At 43.2% G+C, this 25,533-nt stretch overlaps 1 protein-coding gene across 2 annotated transcripts in view; it reads left to right on the top strand.

Moving 5' to 3' along the window:
* Positions 1–25,533, top strand: part of adamts17 (ADAM metallopeptidase with thrombospondin type 1 motif, 17) — a 117,267-nt gene that overhangs the window by 58,987 nt on the left and 32,747 nt on the right. For both annotated transcript variants that reach the window (XM_054614864.1, XM_054614872.1), the window contains exons 8-14: positions 9,142–9,247; positions 13,749–13,889; positions 16,368–16,518; positions 17,424–17,525; positions 17,799–17,944; positions 19,340–19,509; positions 20,418–20,545. In XM_054614864.1, the coding sequence (XP_054470839.1) occupies positions 9,142–9,247; positions 13,749–13,889; positions 16,368–16,518; positions 17,424–17,525; positions 17,799–17,944; positions 19,340–19,509; positions 20,418–20,545 (944 nt within the window). The remainder of the gene's footprint in view (positions 1–9,141; positions 9,248–13,748; positions 13,890–16,367; positions 16,519–17,423; positions 17,526–17,798; positions 17,945–19,339; positions 19,510–20,417; positions 20,546–25,533) is intronic.

Raw genomic sequence — 25,533 nt, 5'->3', positions numbered from 1 at the left:
CTGATCAACATCTGTTTTAATCAGTCCAAAATGTTTTCAGTGAAAAGGGCTTTAGCCAATCCAAAACCCATAATTTTTGGATTGTTCTAAATAGGCACAAAACTGTAGTAAGTGTCGCAAGCTCATAGGATCCCTGTCAAAATTTAACAGTTCATCATGTGGTCTCCAGTCATATAAAACTGGTGCATCTACATTTAACAGTATTCATTTATCAAAACTAAATAAGATAAGATTCACCCTTCTGAACCTTTGTGTGGAGTTAACATGTTCACCCTGTGGCAACGCAGGTTCTATCTGGGTTCTCCGGCTTCCTCCCACAGTCCAAAGACATGCAGCAAGTTAGTTGATGACTCTGAATTGCCTGTAGATTTGGATGTGAGCGTGAATAGTTCTCTATGTGTCAGCTGTGTAATATTCTGGCGATCTGTCCAGGGCATACCCTGCCTTTACCTTATGTCAGCTGGGATCTGCTCCAGCCCCCTGTGACACCCGAACAGGTTAAGAGGTTAAGGATAATTGATAAATGGATTTACCTTTATTAAATGATAAATTTACTGAAATGATAACCTTCCTCTGGTTACCTCCCGTATAGTAACAGCATTAGACAAGGTTGTGTGACACACCATCTGGCAGCCATGTTGGAGGTCCACACCTTTCAATGGTTGTTTTGATCAAAAATGGACAAAGAGTACTGAGGTTTGTTATATTATGAGGCAGGATTTTTACAATTATGTTTTGTTTAATAATTGTTACAATCATTCCATCCCTTTTCTACCAGGACTAAGTGTTTTTTGATAGAGCCAATGCAGTGGTTTCACAGTGCTAATGTTCTGAATTGTCAGCTTTAGGCAAAAGTGGTTTGTTTTGCTAAACTCAACCATGCTTTATCCATACATATGATTAATTGCTGTTTTTGATTGACAACTGCCTTTTTGATGTCAGCTTGTTAGGTGGATAAGCACATTATTTGGTCATTTTAGCATCTCTGTCTTGTTGTAAAACATTGTATTTGTGGACTAGCTCATGTACCTAGTGCAGTCAAGCATTTTGCAAAACTACACACATCCTAAATGTTTGTTGAGAGTATAGCTTAGATTTGAGATTATGGACCTTAATGGGCCAGTTCACCACCATCAATCCGTTTTCCTCTGCTTCTCCAGATCTGAGTCATCGTGGCATCAGGATGAGCAGAGTAGTTCGCTTTCAGCGCCAATGGAACTGTCTGTTTATTTATTTCTTTAGTGTGAGATGCCTTACCACTAATGCAGTCTTCAGAAATTCTTCGCCTCTAGATCCAAAAAGTGCCAACCTATTTCTCAAAATACAATGTTGGTATATTTTTCCAGGGCGGGATACTGTCCTTCATTCCAGTCCACCAGACAGCTGGGGCCTTTCTCTGTGGAGTGTGCATGTTGTCCCTGTGTCTGTGAGGGTTTCCTTCAACTGCCAAAAGACATGCATGTTAAGTGAATTGGTGACGCTAGATTGGCCCAAATTGAGCTGGGATAGGCCCTCCAGGACCCTGCACAGGGTAAGTTTCAAAGACGATGGCTTTGTTCCTTTTATCACAAGACTTTCATTTTTCTCAAAGCTAATATGTTTTAAACATTGTTACTTTTTTTTTTTAGAAGAAACTAGAACAGAAAATATCTATTGATTATTAAATTGTCATGACGATAACAAAACTAAAACTGAATAAGAAGTATTCTTTGAAAACACAATCACAACATGTATTACATTTTTCATCATTGAATAAAAGCTAAATGATGTGAGTAAAAGATAGACTAATACACAAATTAATGAAAAACTGTTATTGAAAAGAGTTATTCAACGACCTGCATGCATCTGCAGAATCAAACAATATAGCCTTGCTCCTGAGTAGTAAAACAGTGTGTTTGTTTATTTAAATGCCAGTTAGCTAGTGTAATGAAACAGCAGCTACATTTGTATTTTTAACAACATTTCATAACAAAACTTGCTGATCACTAAATGGACTTGTACTTGTTTAAAACTTTTCTAGTCTTCCGAGCGCTCAGAGTGCTTTTACAATACATGTCATCATTCATCCATTAAGACCCATTCATACACTGATGGCAGGTTTACCATGCAAAGTGCTACCTGCCAAACAGGACCATCTAACATTCATACTCACACATAAACCGCCAGCACAGCTTGCAGGAGCAATTTGGGGGTAGTGTCTTGCCCAAGAACACAGCAACATGGACTAGGTGATCCAGGAATCAAACCGCCGATCCTCTGATTGAAGAGGATTGATTTGTAGTAGCACAAATACCTGCTCTTATTCTTTGGTTCAATAGCTAGGCAGTCATTTTCTAGAATGTTTTGTCACAGCCATGCCTCTGCACATTTTTACCGCCATTTGATTTATGTTGCTGTTCAAAACCATTTTACAATCAACAGTGATTCTTAATAGCTTTGCATCTGTAACTTGTTTAATGTCTATATATTCTATAGTTAAGTTTAATTTTGGTATGGCTGTTAATGAATGTTTTGATTAAAATACCATATATTTGGGATATTCTTTATTACAGTAAGAGACAATTTATTTACCGTTACCCTTTCTTCTATTAACTTTAATCTATTAACTCATATAAAACCCTACGTGTTAGAGGTAAATCTTTTTTTTTAAATGTTGTTGGGATCTGGCAGGAGTGTGTTTGGTTATTGGCAAGTATCAAAACAATCATTAGGCAGAGTCTGAAGACTGAGGGGAAGACTCGTCCATATGCCTGGCAGAGGTCGTTGAGGTAGACAGAAAGCTCTTCAGCGGCAAGGCGCCAAGAGTGGATTAGATTCGACCAGAGATGCTAAAGGCTCTGGACATTGTTGGGCTGTCTTGGCTGACACGTCTCTTCAGTGTCGCGTGGAAGTCGGGTACAGTGCCTGTGGAGTGGCAGACAGGGGTGGTGGTTCCCATTTTCAAAAAGGGGTATCACACTGCTCCTCCAATGAATCGCCACCTTATCGTGGTGGAGGGGTTTGTGTGCCCCAGTGATCCTGAGAGCTGTGTTGTCGGGGGCAATAGCCCCTGGTAGGGTCTCCCAAGGCAAAGTGGTCTCGGGGGAGGGGTCAGACTAAGAGCGATTCACCAAACCTCAATGAATCGGACGATGCAAGGTTGTGGCACCTCGCCCGGAATAGGGAAACCGGGGCACCCTCCTGGAGCCAGACCTGGTAGGGGAGCTCGCCGGCGAGCGTCTGGTGGCCGGGCCTTGGCACATGGGGCCCGGCCGGGCCCAGCCCGAAAAAGCTACATCGTGCCGCCACCCTGTGGGCCCACCACCCGCAGGGATAGGCATTGGGGTCGGGTGCAATGTGAGCTGGGCGGCAGGCTGGGGCGGAAACCTGGGCGTGCTGACCCCCGGCATCACAGACTAGCTCTAGGGACGTGGAATGTCACCTCTCTGGCGGGGAAGGAACCGGAGCTGGTGCGGGAGGTGGAACGCTACCAGCTAGATATAGTTGGGCTCACCTCCACGCATAGCACCGGTTCTGGAACCAAACTCCTGGAGAGGGGCTGGACTTTTTCCTTTTCCGGAGTTGCCCAGGGTGAGAGGCGCCGGGCGGGTGTGGGGATACTCACAAGCCCCCGGCTGAGCGCCGCTGTTCTGGAGTTCTCCCCGGAGAACGAGAGGGTCGCCTCTCTGCGACTGGGAATCGCAGGAGGAAAGTCTCTGACTGTTGTTTGTGCCTATGCACCAAACGGCAGTTCGGAGTACGCGGCCTTCTTGGAGTCCTTGGGTGGTGTTCTGGAAAGGGCGCCGACTGGGGACTCCATAGTTCTTCTGGGAGACTTCAACGCTCACGTGGGTAACGACGGAGAAACCTGGAGGGGTGTGATTGGGAGGAACGGCCTGCCCGATCTGAACCCGAGTGGTGCTTTGTTGTTGGACTTCTGTGCTAGTCATGGACTGTCCATAACAAACACCATGTTTGAGCATAGGGAGGTTCATAAGTGTACTTGGTACCAGAACACCCTAGGCCAAAGGTCTATGATCGACTTTGTAGTTGTGTCATCAGACCTGCGGCCGTATGTCTTGGACACTCGGGTGAAGAGAGGAGCAGAGCTGTCAACTGATCACCACCTGGTGGTGAGTTGGATCAGGTGGCGGGGGAGGCTGCCGGACAGACCCGGTAAACCCAAACGTGTAGTGAGGGTGAACTGGGAACGTCTGGCTGAGGATCCTGTCCGCAAGGTCTTCAACTCCCACCTCCGGAACAATTTCTCGTGCATCCCGGGGAGGCTGGGGACATGGAATCCGAGTGGGCCATGTTCAAATCCTCCATTGTGGAAGCTGCTGCTAGGAGTTGTGGTCGGAAGGCGATCGGTGCCTGTCGTGGCGGCAATCCAAGAACCAGCTGGTGGACACCAGCGGTGAAGGAGGCCGTCAAGCTGAAGAAGGAGGCCTTTCGGGCTTGGTTGGCCGAGGGGTCTCCTGAATCAGCAGGCAGGTACCGGTTGGCCAGAAGGGCTGCAGCTGCGGCGGTTGCTGAGGCAAAAACCCGGGTGTGGGAGGAGTTTGGCGAGGCCATGGAGAAGGACTTTCGAATGGCCTCAAGGAAGTTCTGGCAAACCGTGAGACGACTCAGAAAGGGGAAACAGGGCTTTTCTCAGGCTGTGCTCAGCAGGGGGAGAACTGCAGACCCGGACTGGGGATATTGTCGAGCGGTGGAAAGAACACTTTGAGGAACTCCTGAACCCGACCAACACGTCCTCTGTGGAAGAGGCAGAGTCTGAAGACTCAGGGGAAGTCTCGTCCATATGCCTGGCGGAGGTCGTTGAGGTAGTTAAAAAGCTCTTCAGCGGCAAAGCGCCAGGAGTGGATGAGATTCGACCGGAGATGCTAAAGGCTCTGGACATTGTTGGGCTGTCTTGGTTGACACGTCTCTTCACTGTCGCGTGGAAGTCGGGTACAGTGCCTGTGGAGTGGCAGACCGGGGTGGTGGTTCCCATTTTCAAAAGGGGGACCGGAGAGTGTGCTCCAATTATAGGGGTATCACACTGCTCAGCCTCCCCGGGAAAGTTTACTCCAGGGTGCTGGAAAGGAGGCTCCGTCCGATTGTCGAACCTCAGATTCAGGAGGAGCAATGCGGATTCCGTCCTGGACGTGGAACAGCGGACCAACTCTTTACCCTTGCAGGTCTGTTGGAGGGTGCATGGGAGTTTGCTCATCCAGTCTACATGTGTTTTGTGGACTTGGAGAAGGCCTTCGACCGTGTCCCTCGGGGAGTCCTGTGGGGGTACTGCGGGAATATGGGGTACCTGGTTCGTTACTACGAGCCATTCGGTCCTTGTATGACCAAAGTGAGAGCTGTGTCCGGATACTCGGCACAAAGTCGAGCTTGTTCCCAGTGCGTGTTGGCCTCCGCCAGGGCTGCCCATTGTCACCAATCCTGTTTGTGATTTTCATGGACAGGATTTCAAGGCGCAGCCGGGGGAGGAGAGTTTCCGGTTTGGGGACCTCAGAATCGCATCCCTGCTTTTTGCAGATGATGTGGTTCTGTTGGCTTCTTCAGAACGTGACCTTCAGCACGCACTGGGGCGGTTCACAGCCGAGTGTGAAGCGGTCGGGATGAGAGTCAGTACCTCCAAGTCTGAGGCCATGGTTCTCTTCCGGAAAACGGTGGATTGCACCCTCTGGGTTGGGAGTGAGTCACTGCCCCAAGCGAGGGAGTTCAAGTATCTCGGGATCTTATTCGCGAGTGAGGGTAAAATGGAGCGGGAGATGGACAGGCGGTTCGGTGCAGCGTCAGCAGTGATGCGGGCGTTGTACCGGACCGTTTTGGTGAAGAAGGAGCTGAGCCGAAAGGCAAAGCTCTCGATTTACCAGTCCATCTACGTTCCAACCCTCACCTATGGTCATGAGCTTTGGGTAGTGACCGAAAGAATGAGATCGCGAATACAAGCGGCCGAAATGAGCTTCCTTCGTAGGGTGGCTGGGCTCAGCCTTAGAGATAGGGTGAGGAGCTCAGACATCCGGAGGGAGCTCGGAGTAGAGCCGCTGCTCCTTCGCGTCGAAAGGGGCCAGCTGAGGTGGCTCGGGCATCTGATCAGGATGCCTCCTGGACGCCTCCCTTTAGAGGTTTTCCAGGCACGTCCAACTGGTAAGAGGCCCCGGGGTAGACCCAGAACACGCTGGAGAGATTATATATCTCGTCTGGCCTGGGAACGCCTCGGGGTTCCCCAGGAGGAGCTGGAAAGTGTTGCTGGGGAGAAGGACGTCTGGAGGACCCTCCTTAGCTTGCTGCCCCCGCGACCCGGCCCCGGATAAGCGGAAGGAAATGGATGGATGGATGGATGGTATCACACTGCTCAGCCTCTCCGGGAAAGTCTACTCCAGGGTGCTGGAAAGGAGGCTCCGGCCGATTGTCGAACCTCAGATTCAGGAGGAGCAATGCGGATTCTGTCCTGGCCGCCGAACAGTGGACCAGCTGTTACCCTTGCAGGTCTGTTGGAGGGGGCATGGGAGTTTGCTCATCCAATGTTCATGTGTTTTGTGGACTTGGAGAAGGCCTTCGACCGTGTCCCTCTAGGAGTCTGAGGGAATATGGGGTACCTGGTTCATTGCTACGAGCCATTCGGTCCTTGTATGACCAAAGTGAGAGCTGTGTCCGGATAATCGGCACAAAGTCGAGCTTGTTCCCAGTGCGTTTTGGCCTCCACCAGGGCTATCCCATGTCACCAATCCTGTTTGTGATTTTCATGGACATGTTTTCAAGGCGCAGCCAGGGGAGGAGAGTTTCCGGTTTGGGGACCTCAGAATCACATCCCTGCTTTTTGCAGATGATGTGGTTCTGTTGGCTCCTTCAGAACGTGACCTTCAGCACGCACTGGGGCGGTTCGCAGCCGAGTGTGAAGCGGTCGGGATGAGAATCAGTACCTCCAAGTCTGAGGCCATGGTTCTCAACCGGAAAACGGTGGATTGCACCCTATCGGTTGGGAGTGAGTCACTGCCCCAAGCGAGGGAGTTCAAGTATCTCGGGATCTTATTCACGAGTGAGGGTAAAATGGAACGGGAGATGGACAGGTGGTTCGGCGCAGCGTCAGCAGTGATGCGGGCGTTGTACCGGAACGTTGTGGTGAAGAAGGAGCTGAGCCGTAAGGCAAAGCTCTCGAATTACCAGTCCATCTACGTTCCAACCCTCACCTATGGTCATGAGCTCTGGGTAGTGACCGAAAGAATGAGATCACGGATACAAGCGGCCGAAATGAGCTTCCTTCGTAGGGTGGCTGGACTCAGCCTTAGGCCACGTCCACACTAACCCGTTTTCAAATGAATCCGCATATCTTTTTCTCCGTTTGCACCGAGCGTCCACACTACACAGCGTTTTAGGGCACTGAAAACGAATAAGTTTGAAAACGCTCCCTCGGACGGAGAAGTTTGAAAACGCCGCGTTTTCATGATAGTGTGGATGACTGAAAACGAAGAAGTCCGAAAACGATGACGTAGGCACCGGCGTTCGCTATTTGATTGGTTCTTAGCAGTTATGACGTGTCATTCCCAGATTCGTCCCCCCCTTACCACGTGACCCCTTTCCGTAAGAGAACAACAACAACAGCCTTGATACCGATCAACTACCAGGTTAATTCAACATAGACGTTCAAACATGTAGGGACTTAGGACCCAGGGGAGCACAGGTGACCCATGGCAACCAGGCGGGGGTTAGTGGTCTTTGGCTTCAGCTGGAATCAGCTGATATGGAGCGATTAGAGGGGCGTGTCCTGCGGCCTTATCAGCCCTACAGAACGGACTTCTGACGTACTTGTGTTGACCAAATGTATGGACCCATAATCTAGTAAACTTCGTTTAATGACTGTTCATTTAAAGTACATGTGCTGTCTGGGTGGGAGAGATAGAGTTAGACCTGCAGTGTTGTAACTAAGCTTGAAAAATAAAACTTCTAAAAACTTCCACGAAATGTGTCTGTTTAGAGTTTATGGAGGAAGATTTTAGAGGAAGTTCTTAAGTATCAAGCACGACAAGTATCAAGAGTAGTGTAATGTATTATCTGTAACCAAGCAACCAATGTACTTCCTGTTTACACCGGCATGCGCATGCTCAGTGTACGTGAATGGTCACGTGATATTCGTTTTCAGGGGAGCAAGTCTGGACGCATATAATTTCGAAAACGATGCTGAAACGCATGTGTGGACGGAGATCTTAAAACCCCGTTTTCATTTGAAAACGAGTGAAAACGGGTGAATGTGGACATGGCCTTAGAGATCGGGTGAGGAGCTCAGACATCCGGAGGGAGCTCAGAGTAGAGCCGCTGCTCCTTCGCGTCGAAAGGGGCCAGCTGAGGTGGTTCGGGCATCTGATCAGGATGCCCCCTGGACGCCTCCCTTTAGAGGTTTTCCAGGCACGTCCAACAGGGAAGAGGCCCCGGGGTAGACCCAGAACATGCTGGAGGGATTATATATCTCGTCTGGCCTGGGAAGCGGGTTTACTCCGGCTTACGTCCGGAGACATCTTGATTGAACTCCCTTCTCAAGGTCAAGCTATAAACAAATCCTCCGTATGGCAGTAATGCTTTTAGCCATATCTATGGCAGAACCCTGTGCATCTATGTATTTCTAATCATATAAAGAAATACATGGATCTCACCAACATGTATCCAACATAGTATCATTTTACCATGAGCTTTGCAGCCTCACAGATCCACAGTAGAGTCTTAACAATCCCCAGTATTCGACATGCTTGTCATATGTGGTATATTGCGTTGTCAAGGTTATCCTGCAGCCTAGAAATGTGTCAAACATTACAACACATTTTTATTCAACTCAATGTGGCTGAATTGGCATGCAAGTTTCAAAAAAACAATGTGGCGGAAGCGTCATAATACAAAAGTACACAATAATATTAAAATGATTATTAACAATATTAACATTACGATTGTTATATAATAATGATGATATGATGTATATGCAGTACAACTATAGCAGCAAGATCTGCCTTTTCAAGATCTGCCTGTATTTTTATTTTGAGAGCTCATTAAAGTCTTTGATATCTGGGATCACAGAGTTGAATTTGTCAAAATAAATATTCCTTACTTCAATGAATGTTTTACGTTTTTGTAGCCGTTATTCATCAAACTCACTGTTATGTCACTGTGTTATAGGAATTGCTTATCTGGGGGGTGTCTGCAGTGCCAGAAGGAAGTGTGTGTTAGCAGAGGACAATGGACTCAATTTGGCCTTCACCATTGCTCACGAGTTGGGACACAAGTAGGTTTTACTGTGCTCAAGTGTATTTTGACCGACATGTTAATATACTGCTGATCTATTGTTTGTGTTTCTGTTGTGAGAATGCTGTGAAAGTGTGGTTAAAGTCCAAAACAGAGTATGGAGGTAGTGCAGGGGACTGGATTTCATTTTCCTCCCATGTTGATTTAAAACACATTACTCTCAGAATGAGAGATTCACACTCATGTACGCACAAATAAATGCATGCATGAAGTAGGCCAAAACATATCGACAAAGACGGGGACTGAAAAGATGGCTGTTTGACTCCCTTGTTTTGTTTTTTTAAACACAATTTTTTTTAATCTAAACATCAATTTATTTTCATTTAGTCTTCAGTGTTACATTGAGTCTAATTTTATTGGGATTTAGAGGCTTTACAGTTTGCTGCCGGAGCAGCTTCTGACTTCTGGGATTACTTTACGTCAATCATTAGCTGGCTGACACAGTAACTTAGCTTGGGGTCTTCCTTACAGGTTTTGCAAAGTTGAAGCATTTACTCACCTCCAAATAAATGGTTCACGGACCGAACTGCTACATTCACAGCTGTAACATTACTGCTAACGTCATTCTCATCGTTACACACACTTTCTCTCTCTAACAGACACTCGCTAAGGGTAAAATAAAGGTAAACCCTGAGAGTCTACCAGGCAGACAGACTAATTGATGCGATAGAGACTAAAAAGTGGGTGCATGTGTCAATGACAAGGCACAACATTGTGGCTTCTAACTCGCTGGAGGAGAGAAGTGGCGACTGACTGTTCTGATGGATTGAACCTGTTTGAGCATCAGGTTACCGTTGCAGCTGGGCATTTTTACGGTCTTAACTGGGGCTCAGTATCAGGTCCCGTACTGATACTGGAATCAGTTTATCGAGACCATGTCCAATGTGGAGTTAAATAAAGACCTTGTGCCATCTCCACCATGTCAACAGGTGGAAGCACCCAGCTTTACGAAAACCTTTGGCCATGTGTGCAGTATCGAGTGAAGGGTGAACACCGTGGAGTTGCCTTTCTCAAAGTTGGAGAGTCTTGCTCAAGCGTAACAAGAGCTGTCTTTGGATACACTCTGGAGAGCTTTGACTGCTGGACTGGTTTTCTGTGTTTTGTCCACAAACAAGGTCAGTGGACCAGTACCCTGACTGATGTTTGCTGTGACAACAAGCACTGCCTCGTCGAGACCAGGTCTGGATCATGGTCCCATGTGGCACCTGGTTACATGTCTTTTGGAGGCCCTGGTTCACTCTGAAGAGGCTAGATTTATGAAGAAGGTTGTGCTCTGTCGATTGACAGTAGTGCCCTGGAGCAAGGGGTCCCTGTGGCTGGGAAGCCCACGGCTGGAGCCACAAGACACCTTCCTTCAGAAGTCCTAGGCTTGAGGCTTAGTGGCAGTCCAAGGCTCTGAGGCACTGACCCCACTGGCTCGGTTCATAATCCAGCCATGGGCGTGACACTTCAGAGAAACTGATTTCCAAACTTACCGCATACTCCAGTTCATCTTCTTTTTATCCAGACTCTTCTCGTTTCTCTCTGCACATTCATGGAGACTTTAAACTTGGAATCATCTCAAATGAAATACTCAAACTTATCTTATGGTGCCCTCGTCTACATTTGCCTCTGCTCATCTCTACGTAATTTTATTTGCATCCATGCCTCTTCTGTTTACCTTTTCTGCATGTGATCCTGTGCAGCTGGATGAATTCCTCATGTGACCTGTGAAGAATGTTGCTCCTGTGACAACATCATCATGTATGGGAGGGAGATTTTAACCTCAGTATCGGACAGCTGCGAATTTGCATAAACTACTGCAGTCTGTACTCCTTCCAGAGGACATTCCTGATTATTCATAAACTTATTCAGAGCTGAACTCTTTAAAATTGTGAAAGTGTTGGGAGGTAGTGTATTGTTACGCAGTCTGAGCTATTTTCAGTACAGCTTTCTTTTTAGCAGTAGTCCGGTTACTGTGTAAGGGAAATCTATACTCTTATCAAGCTTTACTTTCCCATTTAAGGTTTGAGTGATTATGCCCACGTACACACATAACATGGAATTAGTGTTACATAAGCACACACACTGGTACATTCACAGATATACTACCAGGAGTTCTTGTCAAGAAGCTAATTAAGCATTAAGCTGCTGTTGGGACCTCACCGTGTTGGTGGAATAAAGACAGGCCTACATATATAAAAAGCCTTAAAGTTTTCACACATAAACATACAGACACATACAGCGGGTAAAATAAATATTGAACACCATTTTTCTCAGTAAATATATTTCTAAAGGTGCTATTGACATGACATTTTCACCAGATGTCAGTAACAACCCAAGTAATCCGTACATACAAAGAAAACCAAACAAATAAGTTCAGCAATTAAGTTATGTGTAATAAAATGGAATGACACAGGGAAAAGGTATTGAACACATGAAGAAAGGGATGTGCAAAAAGGCATGGAAAGCCAAGACACCAGCTGAAATCTATCAGTAATTAGAAAGCAATCCTGCCCCTTGTCAGTGCAAATTAATATCAGCTGGTTCAGTCCCAACTGATGGCCTATAAAAAGGTGTCTCATTACCAAGGTGTCACACAAGAAACATCTCATGATGGGTTAAAGCAAAGCGCTCTCTCAAGACCTTCGCAACCTTAATTTTTGCAAAACATACTGATGGCATTGGTTACAGAAGGATTTCTAAACTTCTGAATGTTCCAGTGAGCACTGTTGGGGCCATAATCCAGAAATGGAAAGAACATAATTTCACCATAAACCGTCCGGTTATGCCGATGTCGGCATTGTTTGGTTTTCTTTGTATGTATGGATTACTTGGGTTGTTACCAACATCTGGTGAAAATGTCATGTCAATAGCACCTTTAGAAATATAATATGTGTTGTTAAAGATTAATAGACTTTTTTTAAAAGCAGTTTCTGTTATTATTTTGTGCATATGTGATAATGTGTATAATGTATGTCTACAGATTGTAAAGCCCTCTGAGGCAAATTTGTGATTTTGAGTGGAAAAAATAAATTGAATTTAATGAAATAATCACTGGTTGTTCTAGTCAGTGCTCGGATACAACCCTTCACTGTTCACTCTGAATGTGGAGAACACCAATTTTGAGACTTAATCCACAGTTTGGTCCCTGATCCCAGGGTGGTGCCCTATTCTTACTATTAATATATGTTAACAAATACTATTCATATTCATAATTGTATTAATTCATATCAATATATTCATTTTTACACCATGCATGTTAGCATATGCTAACATTTAGCAGTACTGGTGAGAGTGCAGTTATAATTTGGTTATAAACTCAATGATTGAAGAACTCAATACCTGATAATGGTGCTGGCTGAAATGTCAGAACATCACCAAAGTGATTACGATTCATCCTGTAGGGAACATGAATGGCTCCACTAAACTTAATGGCAGTTACTGCAAAATTTCACTCCAAACCAAAGTGGTGCACCAACTGCCCAAATGATATTGCCATCATTAGAACCCTGTTGCGAGTGTTGCATAAAACAGAAACACCTGAAAGTAGCTGCTTTCCTCTAGTTGTTTGTTGGTCTGTCCATCTAATTGATTGATTGTAAGTATGTAATTAAGTGAACAGAAACTGAGCTGAAATTAGTTAAAGAATTTTGAGCCTTTGGGTAATCATTCATGTTGCTATAAATGGCATCTAACTGGCTATGTTTTGATGTAAAGCAGGTCCTGACTACATAGTGGGATATAGTCAGTAATAACAACTATTAATCGCATTTTTGAAATGCTCATTGAGCAGGGGTCAACATAATATCTGACATCTCTTTTACATGTGAAAACATATTCTGCTCAAATCCTGGAGGCACTCTGTACTTCACCAGTAAACCCAGTATAGTCTGCTGGTCTGTGAGTGAGGTCAAGTCTGTCACACCTTTAGAGATTGGTTCAAGGACTTATTGCTTCTCCCTATCACAGTCTCTTGTAACTTAGTATCACACGGTAATAGTTACTGTGTGGTTGCTACGTTTCATTCACTTTTTTTTAAAAAGGAACTGATAAACTACACAAAATACCTCTGTTTTAAATCCTTTCCTTGCACAAAATACTATCTTCCATAAGTATCTATTTTACAGATGGCTTCCATGGCAGCTCCAATGTTTAGTAGATAAATCCGTTGTTGTTTATAGTCACAGCTGCACAAAGCAGCAGGCAGGAACAGGAGAAGGACTCAAACAGACACACATGGGGAGTGGATGATTAAAATATATTTAGAATACAGACTTACACAGGACGCGAGGCTGGTGAGTCCAACATCAAATCAGTAGGTCTGCAGTTTGCTGCAGCAGAATGAGAGATTCACACTCATGTACGCACAAATAAATGCATGCACGAAGTAGGCCAAAACATATCGACAAACTGAAAAAGATGGCTGTTTGACTCCCTTGTTTGAGAACCAGCTTCACTACTCTTTGACCAGTGTCTATGTATCCATGTCTTGTTTTCAGCATGGGTATGAGCCATGATGACGACCATGCCACCTGCACTGGTCACTCCCACATCATGTCTGGTGAATGGGTCAAAGGAAGAAACCCCAGTGACTTGTCCTGGTCCTCCTGCAGCCGAACCGACCTGGAGAACTTCCTCAGGTGAGATACAGCTAGATGAACCTGCTTGATCTTGAAGACTTTTTTTTTAGGGTAAACTGTATTTTACCATTGGTCTCTGCTTTCCCTCTTTGTTATGGACAGCGGTGTTTGGAAATACAATTAGGACACTGTGTTGCAAGAGATTTCTGTTCTGAGATTTTTTAATTGGTTTGCAGATTTGCAAATGATCCTTCATGATGTAAAATGGTGCATTCAGTTTGTCAAATGTGTCATTCCTTTGAAACCTGAAAAGATTAAATTGCCTTTTTAATTAAATGACAAAGACATTATGAAATAAACAATCACATCAATAAATTGTGTAAAAAATTATTGAACCACAAATTAATGAAATAATTGAATAATGATGTTATTATAAAGCTCAACTCATTATAATGACATGTTCAATCATTGTTCATTTAAAAAAAATATATACAAAGTCCTTTTCATTCCATTCCATTCATCATCTAACTTTTAATAGTGGCATACTTTATCTCATAATTTAATTTTCATGACTGTGGTGATAGTCATAACGTCAACCGATTGTAACCTGTTGGATTGAGCAAAAAACATGCTTATGTAAGTCTGATTAAACGAATGCTGCTTTAAACACACAACAGACACAGCAATTCAACTTCTTCAGCTTTTAAGCTGCAACTTTTCAAGGCTTCACATGCTACCCGGCCAATCGGCTAACTAGCTCGGCTTGTGAGTTGAGATAATTTTTCAGCATCCAAGTGAAAAGCCAGTGTTAGTAGTGTTAGCTAGATCCTGCTGTTCACAGCAACTACAGATAAATACTGTCTGTCTTCACAGAGTTGGGTAAATTTGTATGAAAAACATTGTAAGAATGAAATCTTTATTTGAATGAATATTAATATTTTATGTACATATTTTAAACTTCAACTTCAAAGATCTGATCATTTTTGCCTTTGTGATTTATTGTGCCTTTCAGCACAATAATTCAAATTTCAAGAGTAAACTGTTAGAATTGCCCATTCACAAATCCCATAGAATATAGTTTTCATCACAAGTAATATTGCCCTCCCGCACACAGACATACCTACTGAACATACTGAATCTTATTTTCCCAACATTTTCTAAAGAGAAAAATCGTTTTTTTACACAGCACTTACTAATTGTCTCTTATTATGCCTTTTTTTATTTTCACTGTTTTTCCAAAGTCAAACTTTTTTACGTTATACGGTTTCTTTAATTGCAAATTCTTAAAAAACTATAATACATTCACAATATCCGATGGTGGCTGAATTACAGTTTATCCAGATCTCCAAGTGTAGTTGAGCTCCTTGAATAGTTATCAAAGGTTTACCTAAAAATTGCATATGGTTGTTGATTTCTATTTCTTTACCTAGTATTTATTTTCTCAACTGTTTAGTGTACTAATATATATTACAAAACAAACTGGTTTAATTAGCAATTTGCTTGTAGAAAAGAGCTATAAGTAAGCTATTAGGCTTTTTTTTCCGACATTCAACTTATAACCTGATTGCTTTTAAAATTCTGTCATAAATCGAACAACATATGAAATGGAAGTGTTCACATTACTTAAATAGAGTAATACATCATCAGTAATAAACAAAATAAACAAAATATTTTTTTCGCCTCTTGACAATTACAATTCCAGGATTTTCTGCCATCTGTGTAATATTTTCAAAGGTTGTATTGCTTATGCAAACAGGGAAGGTCGTAAAGAGCAACCTTGAGCCGTAGCTCTGCTAAATGAACGCTTCAAGTCGCGGTTATGACCAATAGAGGGCGCTGAGGATCACACCTACACAGAGCCGATAGAGACATCTGTATACATTAAAATGAGATGTTTGAGTGTAAGACACGTGGTGTCTAGATACGGGGGTTAGCCAATTGTGGGTGTTAATTCAATCACATAATACAGAAATGGTTGTTGCGGACGCACCTGGCGGAGAGCTGCATTCTACTGAGTTCACCTTTCTAGTTTAAGTTATTAGTTCCTCAAAGTTGTCAATTACACTAATAGCAGAATTCAGAGTTATTTTCCAGAAACGCTGTAGCTACGTCAGGATGGAAGGTACCGGCCTCTTCTTGACTGCAGAGACTTTTGCACGACCCATTTAAACCTGCCCTTGAGCAATAACACCCTCAGAAATAGAAGTGAAAGCATGAAATTTACATTTTTTCAACAGTGACAAAAAGCCAAGTCAATTATTGCAGGTTATATATCACACAGCCCAGCTCATTTTTGACTGTATCCCAATGTTCAAAAGCATTTTTTGCAGAGTAGGATGAATTCTTTCTGCTGGCCAATAATCCTCGTCAGTTCTAGAAAACTACAGTAATAGCAGCAGATAGATATCACACATAAAAAAGGACTCTTTGCTTTGGCTCATACTGTATATCATTTGATGTCAACATGAATGCTCATCTGCATCTTCAAATTCATCTTCAAATCAAATGAAACCTTCTCCTGTGTGTCTTTTTAAACAGGTCCAAATCCAGTGCCTGCCTACTGCACACAGACCCAAGGAGCCGCTACCAGATCCACCTTCCTCCCAAGCTGCCAGGCATGCACTACAGTGTGGATGAACAGTGCCAGATCCTGTTTGGAACCAATGCCAGTTTTTGCAGTGATATGGAGGTACAACACACTTCATTTTGTCGTAGTATTATCACAATTGAATCAGTTTGCGTAACATATTTATGTATATCCAACCCACGTTGACAAGCTCCTTTGATGTTTAGAATGTAAAAAGGGTGAAATTACTCCAAAAACAAGAGACAGGGGCATATTTGATTCTCTGGGGAAAAAAAGAGGTTATACATATAACACAAAAAAATGTAATATCCTAAAATACCCTCAAAATATATCAGAAAGTTAATTTCAATCCCAATCATCAAAAAACCTAATTAAATGAATGAATAAATAAATAAATTGTATTAACCTATCAAACTTGCTTTTTTAAATGATATCCAGGATGGTAGATTCCACTGATTGTAGCGATTCATTTTGGAAGCGATGCGTCTGATTCCTGTAAACATATAAATACTGCAGTAATGTCTGGTGCTTCATGGTAGATATTCTGGCGCTGTAAATACTGTGTCAATGGAAGAATTAGGAGGAATAAATATTTTCTTGGTCTCCCTCTCAGTAGTTGCCGTGATTCACCGTTAAAGACCCACTGATCAGCAGGCTAATTTCTATGCATCAACATCCATAAAGTGCTTTGTATCTTTATAGTTGCCTCCATAGTATTAATAAAAAAGAAACTGACAAAGAAAAAAAATGTACTAAAGCACAATAACACCACACATTGCACATACACATAAACAACCAAATGAGAACATATTGTTATGATGTGAGACCCTTCGCATCATAACATTAATCTGTTGCACGACCCCTAAATATAAAGCATTTTGTGTGTGTGTGTGTGTGTGTGTGTGTGTGTGTGTGTGTGTGTGTGTGTGTGTGTGTGTGTGTGTGTGTGTGTGTGTGTGTGTGTGTGTGTGTGTGTGTGTGTGTGTGTGTGTGTGTGTGCATATCAGCACCTGATGTGCGCTGGCCTGTGGTGTTTAGTGGAGGGAGATTCAGCCTGCAAGACCAAACTGGATCCTCCTCTGGATGGAACTGAGTGTGGCGTAGATAAAGTAGGTCTTAAGCACACACTGCTTCTATTTTCCTTTTCTTTCTTTTTCTCTTTTTTGTGTGTGTGTGTTGGGGGGGGGAGACAAGTGGTAACACTGATGGAAAGGGCGGATGTAAGGGGTTTTATTTTGACTCAATACTCAGAACTTTAACTCTCTCAAGCAACAGCTTCCCTTAGGGGATTCCTGTTGACTTGCCAATATGAAGAATATAATGAGCATAAAGTCTATTTTAAATCATTTTAATCTGTGTGTGTGTGCTTATGTGTGTGTCAGTGGTGCAGGGCAAGCGAATGTGTGAGTAAGACTCCCATCCCTCAGCATGTGGACGGTGACTGGAGTACATGGAGCCACTGGAGCATGTGCAGCAGGACCTGTGGTACTGGAGTCCATTTCAGACAGAGGAAATGTGACAACCCTCCGTATGTCACCTATATCTGTCTGTATGCTGTGTTTTTGTGTGTATTCAAAATTACAACATTGCCGTACACATCCATCCATCCATTATCTTTTAGTTTACATGTAAAGTCAATGCACGGACGTGAATATATACGCGGGTTGATCCAACTAATCCAGCTAGGACCTAAGACTGTTCACCCACCCAGTCAGCTCCCGGCTTATATCCAGTTGCAGGAAATCTCAGACTAACCTGGTAGTAGGAGGTCTGACTGTTGAGCCCACATCTTTACAGAAACCCATCTCCATCGTGGCCTTCAGGTTCAAGCCGCACTAGACGGGCGGTTTGACGCAGGACTCCGGTGGGACGACAGGAGGAATACATCAAAGATTACATCAGTGATTAGCTAAAGCTCAAACAGTCAAAGATGATAGGCAAAGGTTGCCTGATGTCAACTTTTTTTTATATTAAAATGCCGCCATATGATCTGCCCAGAGAATGGTTTCTTCTGGATGCTTTTCCCATTCCTCCTGATGAAGAATGTACTACAGGAATACACTCCTGTTTTTGTTTTGCTCTGTTATGTTTTTCTTGTTCAGCAAAATGGCTGCAACTGCATTTTATTTGTGGCAAATGCATTTGTCCCTGCCACAGCAAGACTTTCCTCAATCTTACAGTGCCAGCTGAGTGCCAAGCTGCTTAGGTGCATTCGAAACCCTCCAACTAACCTCCCATGAAGCACCACAATGTTTGGTGAAACGCTGCCTGCATCCTTTCATACCACCCATGTAAACCAATCAGGCTGTTCACACAGGACGTGGAGCTCCACGGCCGGCTTGCAATATGTTTTGGCATCTGATCTAATCTGATATGTTTTATTTGATACAAATTGTCTCTGCATCCCTCCCTTTTGAATCTCCTCCTCTCTCCCTGCTGTTCTCCTGTAGTTTCGATTCCCCCAGATTCCCCTCCCACAAGATCAAATCAAATTTAAATAATCCATTAACTATATTTATTAGAAATAGCCTCATGTCACTGCTGTTTGTGACTTGGGTTTTTAAAGAGATTAGCTCTATAAAAGCAGCAGAGGAGCAGAATAGCTTGTTGGTTGGCTCAAGCTTGTGGTGCAGTCGCGCATCACGCATCATGGCTTTTCTGAACTTCATCGTCAAGTGTGAACACAGCCTTTCTTTGGAGCCAATAAACACATCAGTATTTCTTCTTTATCAAGATATGTTACCACAGTGTGTGTGTGTGTGTGTGTGTGTGTGTGTGTGTGTGTGTGTGTGTGTGTGTGTGTGTGTGTGTGTGTGTGTGTGTGTGTGTGTGTGTGTGTGTGTGTGTGTGTGTGTGTGTGTGTGTGTGTGTGTGTGTGTGTGTGTGTGTGTGTGTGTGTGTGTGCGTGCGTGCGTTTGTGCAGTCCTGGTCCTGGTGGGCGACACTGTCAGAAGCCCAACGTGGAGCACAAGGCCTGTGAACGTCCTCCCTGTCCCAAGGGGTCAACCAGTTTCAGAGACCTGCAGTGTCTGTCCTACGACCGACACGCCAGCAAGAAGAAGATCAGCTTGCTGACTGCTATTATTAATGATGGTGAGACACAAATACAAACATACTTGCTTGGGCATACAGTACTTTAGGAACAAAAACTACCCTCCATTTGGGGACACCATTCTCTTGAGTGCGTACCAAGAAAGATACCACAATCAACACATATAAATGGCACCACTTAATATTTATCACTTAATATTTTTAGATGTGAAATTGTAACATTATTAATTTTGGCACGTTTTTGGGTCATATGGCACACTCAAGTCTTAAGAGACATACTTAGAATAATCATTAATGAAATATAAAACATAATGACAGGTACTATTCTCATAAACCTAATAACTCATTAGCCAAGTTCTCATCCTCAGTTGCTCTCCCTCAGGTTTCCTCCTTTTAATATGGGGGGGGGGGGATGATGGGACAGAATATCGAATGCTGTACAGATTTTAAGGCCATCTGAGGAAAACTTGCATTATTGAGCTATACAAATGAAATAAAATTGAATAATAGGCAATATGGAGCATGGAAAGAAAAAAGAATATGAAAAAAAAAAAACTAAGCTGCGGGACAAGCTGCTTGTCGTTCAAAGAGAGTCAGTTCCAAATTTCAAGGTACATCCTGAAGTCCCATTCACCTTAATTTAGAGTCTGAACTGAATCAGGGGCAAGTCTAATGATTTCAGTGAATGTAATGTGAGACCTTTTGGTAGACCTGGTCACCAACCAACTAATTATCAATCACTAATAATCACATCATATGGGCAACAAACTGCTGTCCATATGATGTGAATATTAGTGATTGGTAACCCTTGGGAGGACACCTCCCTCGGGACTGTTAAATATAAAACGGCATTGAATGGAAATGCTTCTTGTAAATTTTTGTGCCTTTATATGATTTTGTGTGTGTGTGTGTGTGTGTGTGCGTGTGCGCGAGCGCGCTTACATGAGCAGAGAAGCCGTGTGTGTTATTTTGCAGTCCAGTGGGTCGAGACGTCCCGGTCCTGATGGCTGACAGAGTGATGGATGGGACGCCCTGTGGACCATATGAGGCGGACCTGTGTGTCAACGGAAGGTGTCAGGTACACAGACTTCCTCACACACATGTGAATAATCCTTCGAATTCATGTCATGAAATGGTATAAACTGTAGTAACTCATTTCACTCTTGCTAGATAAGCGTGCATCATGTTACATAGTGTGGCTGCAAAAAAACTGCTTAGGTGGATGGGTCCCTCGTGTGACACTCCAAAATCAAAACTAGGTCGGAGGAGACAAGCCGGAGCAGTTTGACGCACCTCGTAAAGGTTTTGGGGAATGTTTGTTCTTTTTATAACATAGGTGTACTTCAAAACAACCGCAGCTGTTGCTTTCAGTGGGTTTGGGCCTTTAGACTTACACTAAGGTTCATTCAGCCATCATCCTTCAGCAATGGAGTGATGGAATCAGCATAGAGCAATGTTCTAGGCCATCGCCATGTACTGTATGATGGGACAGCCATGTGAATTGCTCAGGTCAATCAGGCGTGCCTCTTTCTTGAAACTGGACATAGACTTTTCAGCATGCCACTCATGTCTGTTTCTCAATGGTCCTCCAGCCGTCCTTTTCAGCAGCAGGGCATGAGCTTTCACAGGCTCTTCCCTGGGCTGGCAGACCAGCACAACAGCCCCACAGCCACAGTTTACTAAAAAGCAGAGATCTGCATCCAAGTCACCCTTCCATCAAACTCATGATATAGGATTACGACAGTAGCCTGCGCTAGCCTGTGCTGGAATGGATGTTTGTGGAGATTTGTGCACATAGTGGTTCCTCAGAGGGGTGGAAAACTCCTGAGTTGTCTCCTGGGACAAATTTCAGGGGTGGAGAGGAGATCTGTCCTGTAGAGAGTCATTTATTTTAGCCCTCAGTAACACAGTATGCTTTCAATCAGATATATTATTGCTTGGACAAATGTCCTGTGCTCCAGCTTCAGCTCATCTCCTAACACTCAGGCTGCTTCTGTGTGCTTGTGAAACAATCTACTCTCAGTGTTGTCCTCTGCTCTTGGATCGTTTTTTGTGCAACAACCCTGTCAAAATTCCCCAACAAATAGAATGCCAGGTTTAGTCTCGACCATTGAATTGATCTCTGCCTTGTTTAACTTCTTATGCTGCGTTGTGAGGAAGCCTGACCGGAGTGGTTAGTGAAGTGGTAGGAGGCAGACACGGGAAACTTTGTTCAGAGAACAAAAGGTGTTTATTTGCATAAGTGACCCTGATACACGTGTAACCAAAATATATATATAAATAAAACAAAGAAACAGTTAACTTGGCTTAACCAAATAAAACTCAACTCATAATAAAGGTTAATTCAATTTAAACTTTAAACCTAAACTAACATCACGCGCACACAGCTACACACTGATGTCCCTTCCCCGTAAGTGCCAAAGGCCTCTGCTTAAATAAAGCCTTCCATTAGCAGGATCTGGTTCATACCATGACTACAGGTATTACCTCTTCAAACAGGTAAGTAACAATGGCTTTACTTTACTACAACCTTCTGCTAGAAACCATTTTTAGATAATTCACCATATATACAGTTATACAGTTGCAACCATACATAAGAGAAGATCCAAACTAAATACATATCTTTACATCATCTACTCCCCCCTACTTGGTTTAACCCCATGACATCACTGCTGATGTCATCCAGTGTATAAATAGACTGTGGAACACATGGTGGGTATGGTATGTCATGTCACAAAGATAGATGATTAGCTATTTAACTGCAGAAATGAATCAATAAACAAAACCTAAACCTTACAATATCTGTCTGTGTTTAATTTAACCAGTGATGTTGCTATTATATGATCTGTAATTAGATGAAATACAAAACACAAACAAACCCGGGATAGTTAGTGTCTGCAGTTACAGATCATGATGGACTATGGCTAAACAAACAATTAACAAGCATGGTTAGATTGGTAACAACATGGCAGTGAAATATGGGGACAAATGATGTGCGTTCACACCAAATGCGGCGCAAAATTTTTTTCTTGCAATTTCCTGCTGGTCTTGCAGAGAGATATAACAAAACATGAATTCTGACTTTTTGCAAATCATTATGAAGTTATTTTCGGCGTCCCTTTTGTACGTTTATTGCAATTAAATCACAGGATATCTGGGACTGCCACAACAAGCACAAAGCAGAAATAGTAGTTATTTCTAGTTATTTCATTGCATTGTTGATTGCGGAAATAAATGGCTTAGTTGACAACGGTTTCCAGGAAGATAAGCCACTCCCCCTCTCCGGCGCGCGTCTGTCGCAAATGAAGCGGATAAACACAAATGGTGCCGCGAGTAAACTGACTTGAGTAACGCAGCGCAAATAATTCGCTTCGCGTTCAGTGTGAACGCAGCATTAGTGTCCTGGGTGGGCAATTCATCTTTAAACTGGGCCTCCAAGGGTTTCTTATGCCTAGTGCCCGTACTTTTCTTTTTGTATAATAACTACACCGGCTACAATTACTTGATACAACTTTTTTATTTTGCGGTACGCTGACAAAGGATTTCGTAAATCAACCACATCATGTTCAGAGCTGCGTACAATGAGCAAGCCATTACCTCCCTAATGCTAGCTAAAACTGAGGCTGTAACCACAACGGCCTGCCCCTTGATTCTAAAATATCCATGGTCTGTAGCTATGATTTAGTCTTGTAGTTCCCTACTAAGCTTAAATTGAACAGACTTATGTTGAAAGTGCTTTAATATTGGTCTCAGTTAATGTTATCTTGATGCAAGGTCAATGTTTGAAATTTTATTGATTGGTGGACAGGGTTGTTGCAGAGATGAAATGAGAGCAGATTTTTTCACGAGCACACAGAACAACTTGAGTGTGATGAGAAGAGCTGATGCTGGAGCACAGGAAATCTGTCCAAGCAATAATATACCTTGGTGCAAGTATATAGTTTGAGCAGGAAACAAAACACAAGCGGGGTCTATTTGACTATGAGGACGAGGTTTTTAGGGAGAACGTTAAAAAATCTGAAGTAAAATCGATTATTCATGCTCTCAAATTACAAGAACGGGGTTAGGGTCTTGAACACTACTTCTATCGTTTAATGTTTTCTATTGTGTACTTTTGGGTACAGACGCAATTAAATAATTTCGCTTATCTATTTGGGATATTCACAATTTTGAATTATTTAGCAGAAACCTTGACTTTATACACAAGGTTGAGGATGTTGATATTGTTATTGTGTCCCATTAACGTTCGAGAGTTTATATTCAAATATACCAAACGAAATGCATTCAACCTGGTCTAGGGCCCTTAGCATACTTGCTTATGCTGCCGCTGAAATAACACTTTTACACTTTATACACTTTATATTATTTCACTATATATTAGTGCTGGATACTCTTCTCATTAGACCTGCTTGCTGTGTGTGCTTTATCTTGTGTTACTGTTGGTAGATGACTGTGATGTAAGTATCTTCCTCTTGGTCCTGGTTTCCTTCATTTACAAAGGTCAGCATTGACCTTACATTGACAAAGAAATACAAGGGAAATTAATTTGCAAATAAATGTAGAGTCAAATCTGTTTTCAAACCTCCGTAATTAAGTGGGCAGTAGAACCCTCCGGGCTGTGTCAGGGGGGTCTACCAACTCGATTGCACCCTTGGCCAGGAGCTCGGCTGGCTTCTGGCATAGGGCTTGGGCTTTTGCCGGGTCTAGGAAGAGCTTGTACCCCTGGGTTAGGGTGGAAACCACCCAGGGGTCTGAAGCATGAGCTCTCCAGTAGCTGATATGGGCCGAACACCCTCCGGGTTCCACTGGGAACTAAAGAAACTGGTGACTGCTGCAGCACAGGAACAACTGATTGCTGCAGCTCAACAACTGGGGATTTCTACAGTTGCGGAGCGTAAAATGCGGAGCGTAAAATGTTAGCTAGTAGGCCAGAGTGCCGACTGGAGGCCAGCAGGCTGGGGACTAGCTCACAGTGAATCAGGCAGGAGGTTAGCAGCCAAGAGTGCTCTGTAGTCCTGGATGGTGACTGGGCTAGCCAAGGCCTCAAAAAACATCCCAGAGAGCTATACTTAGAGCTTCCTTCTTGTGCTCAACATTGGAGGTGTTATGCCGATTAGTCGACAGGGTTCAAATGCAGAATCCCAACTGATGAGTAGGCCCCGCAAAGAGTAAAATGATCTATTTCACGTCTTGTGGATTAACTGCCTGTTAACTGCCGGCCAGACTAACTGCTTTTGGACCCAGTAATCTATTTACTACGAGCAAGCGTTGGAATAATTATGCTGCCTCCTCTACTTTCTGCACTATGGTCCAGTTCCTGTTCCTGTTTGGTGAACAGTAACACTTTTTTGTTAATGTTTAGGCAACCCAAAGCTCTTGAGAAAGATGGTCTTGGTTTAATATTATTAATTATATAAAAATATTATTTAAAAAAGTTAACACTGATTCGAAGAACGTGATGGGATATCTTGGCTTCCTTATATTAAACAAAAAAGTATCGTATACTATCCGTCCTTAACCCTAATTAACTCAACAATTTTAGTAGCCAAATCATAAGAGAATGTGGGACACTGATGACCAAATAAAGTCACATTTCAATGTACATCCAGAAGTGTTTTTAGTAATATAGCTCTGAATGCAGGCCTTGTTGGCTTGTTGTCCGTAACTTCTAATAACCAAAGATCTGTCGTGTATAAGTTCATCTCAGAGACATCCAAATAATTGATTAATTTATTGGTGATGCAAGGGTGTTAATGGAGTTCTGTCGAAGTGTCCTGTGATGTAGTTTTGAATTTTAGTTTAACATAGATTTTCTCCCATAGATATCACCACCATTGAACATCTTTAGGATGTATAGTGCTGTTGCAGTAACACTTTTACTCTTTAATAAAAAAAAGTAATGATAATAATAATAATTGTTTTGGCCATTTTGCCTTTATTAGATAGACAGGACAGATGGACTAGGAAGGGGAGAGAGGGGAGGGGGCACCATGCAGTAAAGTGTTACGGGTCGGATTAGCTCCTAAGTGGAATTTCAACAACAGTACCTGTGTTTACATTCTTTCA

The sequence above is a fragment of the Anoplopoma fimbria genome, chromosome 2, assembly GCF_027596085.1.
Source record: "Anoplopoma fimbria isolate UVic2021 breed Golden Eagle Sablefish chromosome 2, Afim_UVic_2022, whole genome shotgun sequence".
Lineage (NCBI taxonomy): Eukaryota > Metazoa > Chordata > Actinopteri > Perciformes > Anoplopomatidae > Anoplopoma > Anoplopoma fimbria.
Note: the sequence above shows the minus strand (reverse complement) of the source record. Positions and strands in the feature narration are given on the sequence as shown.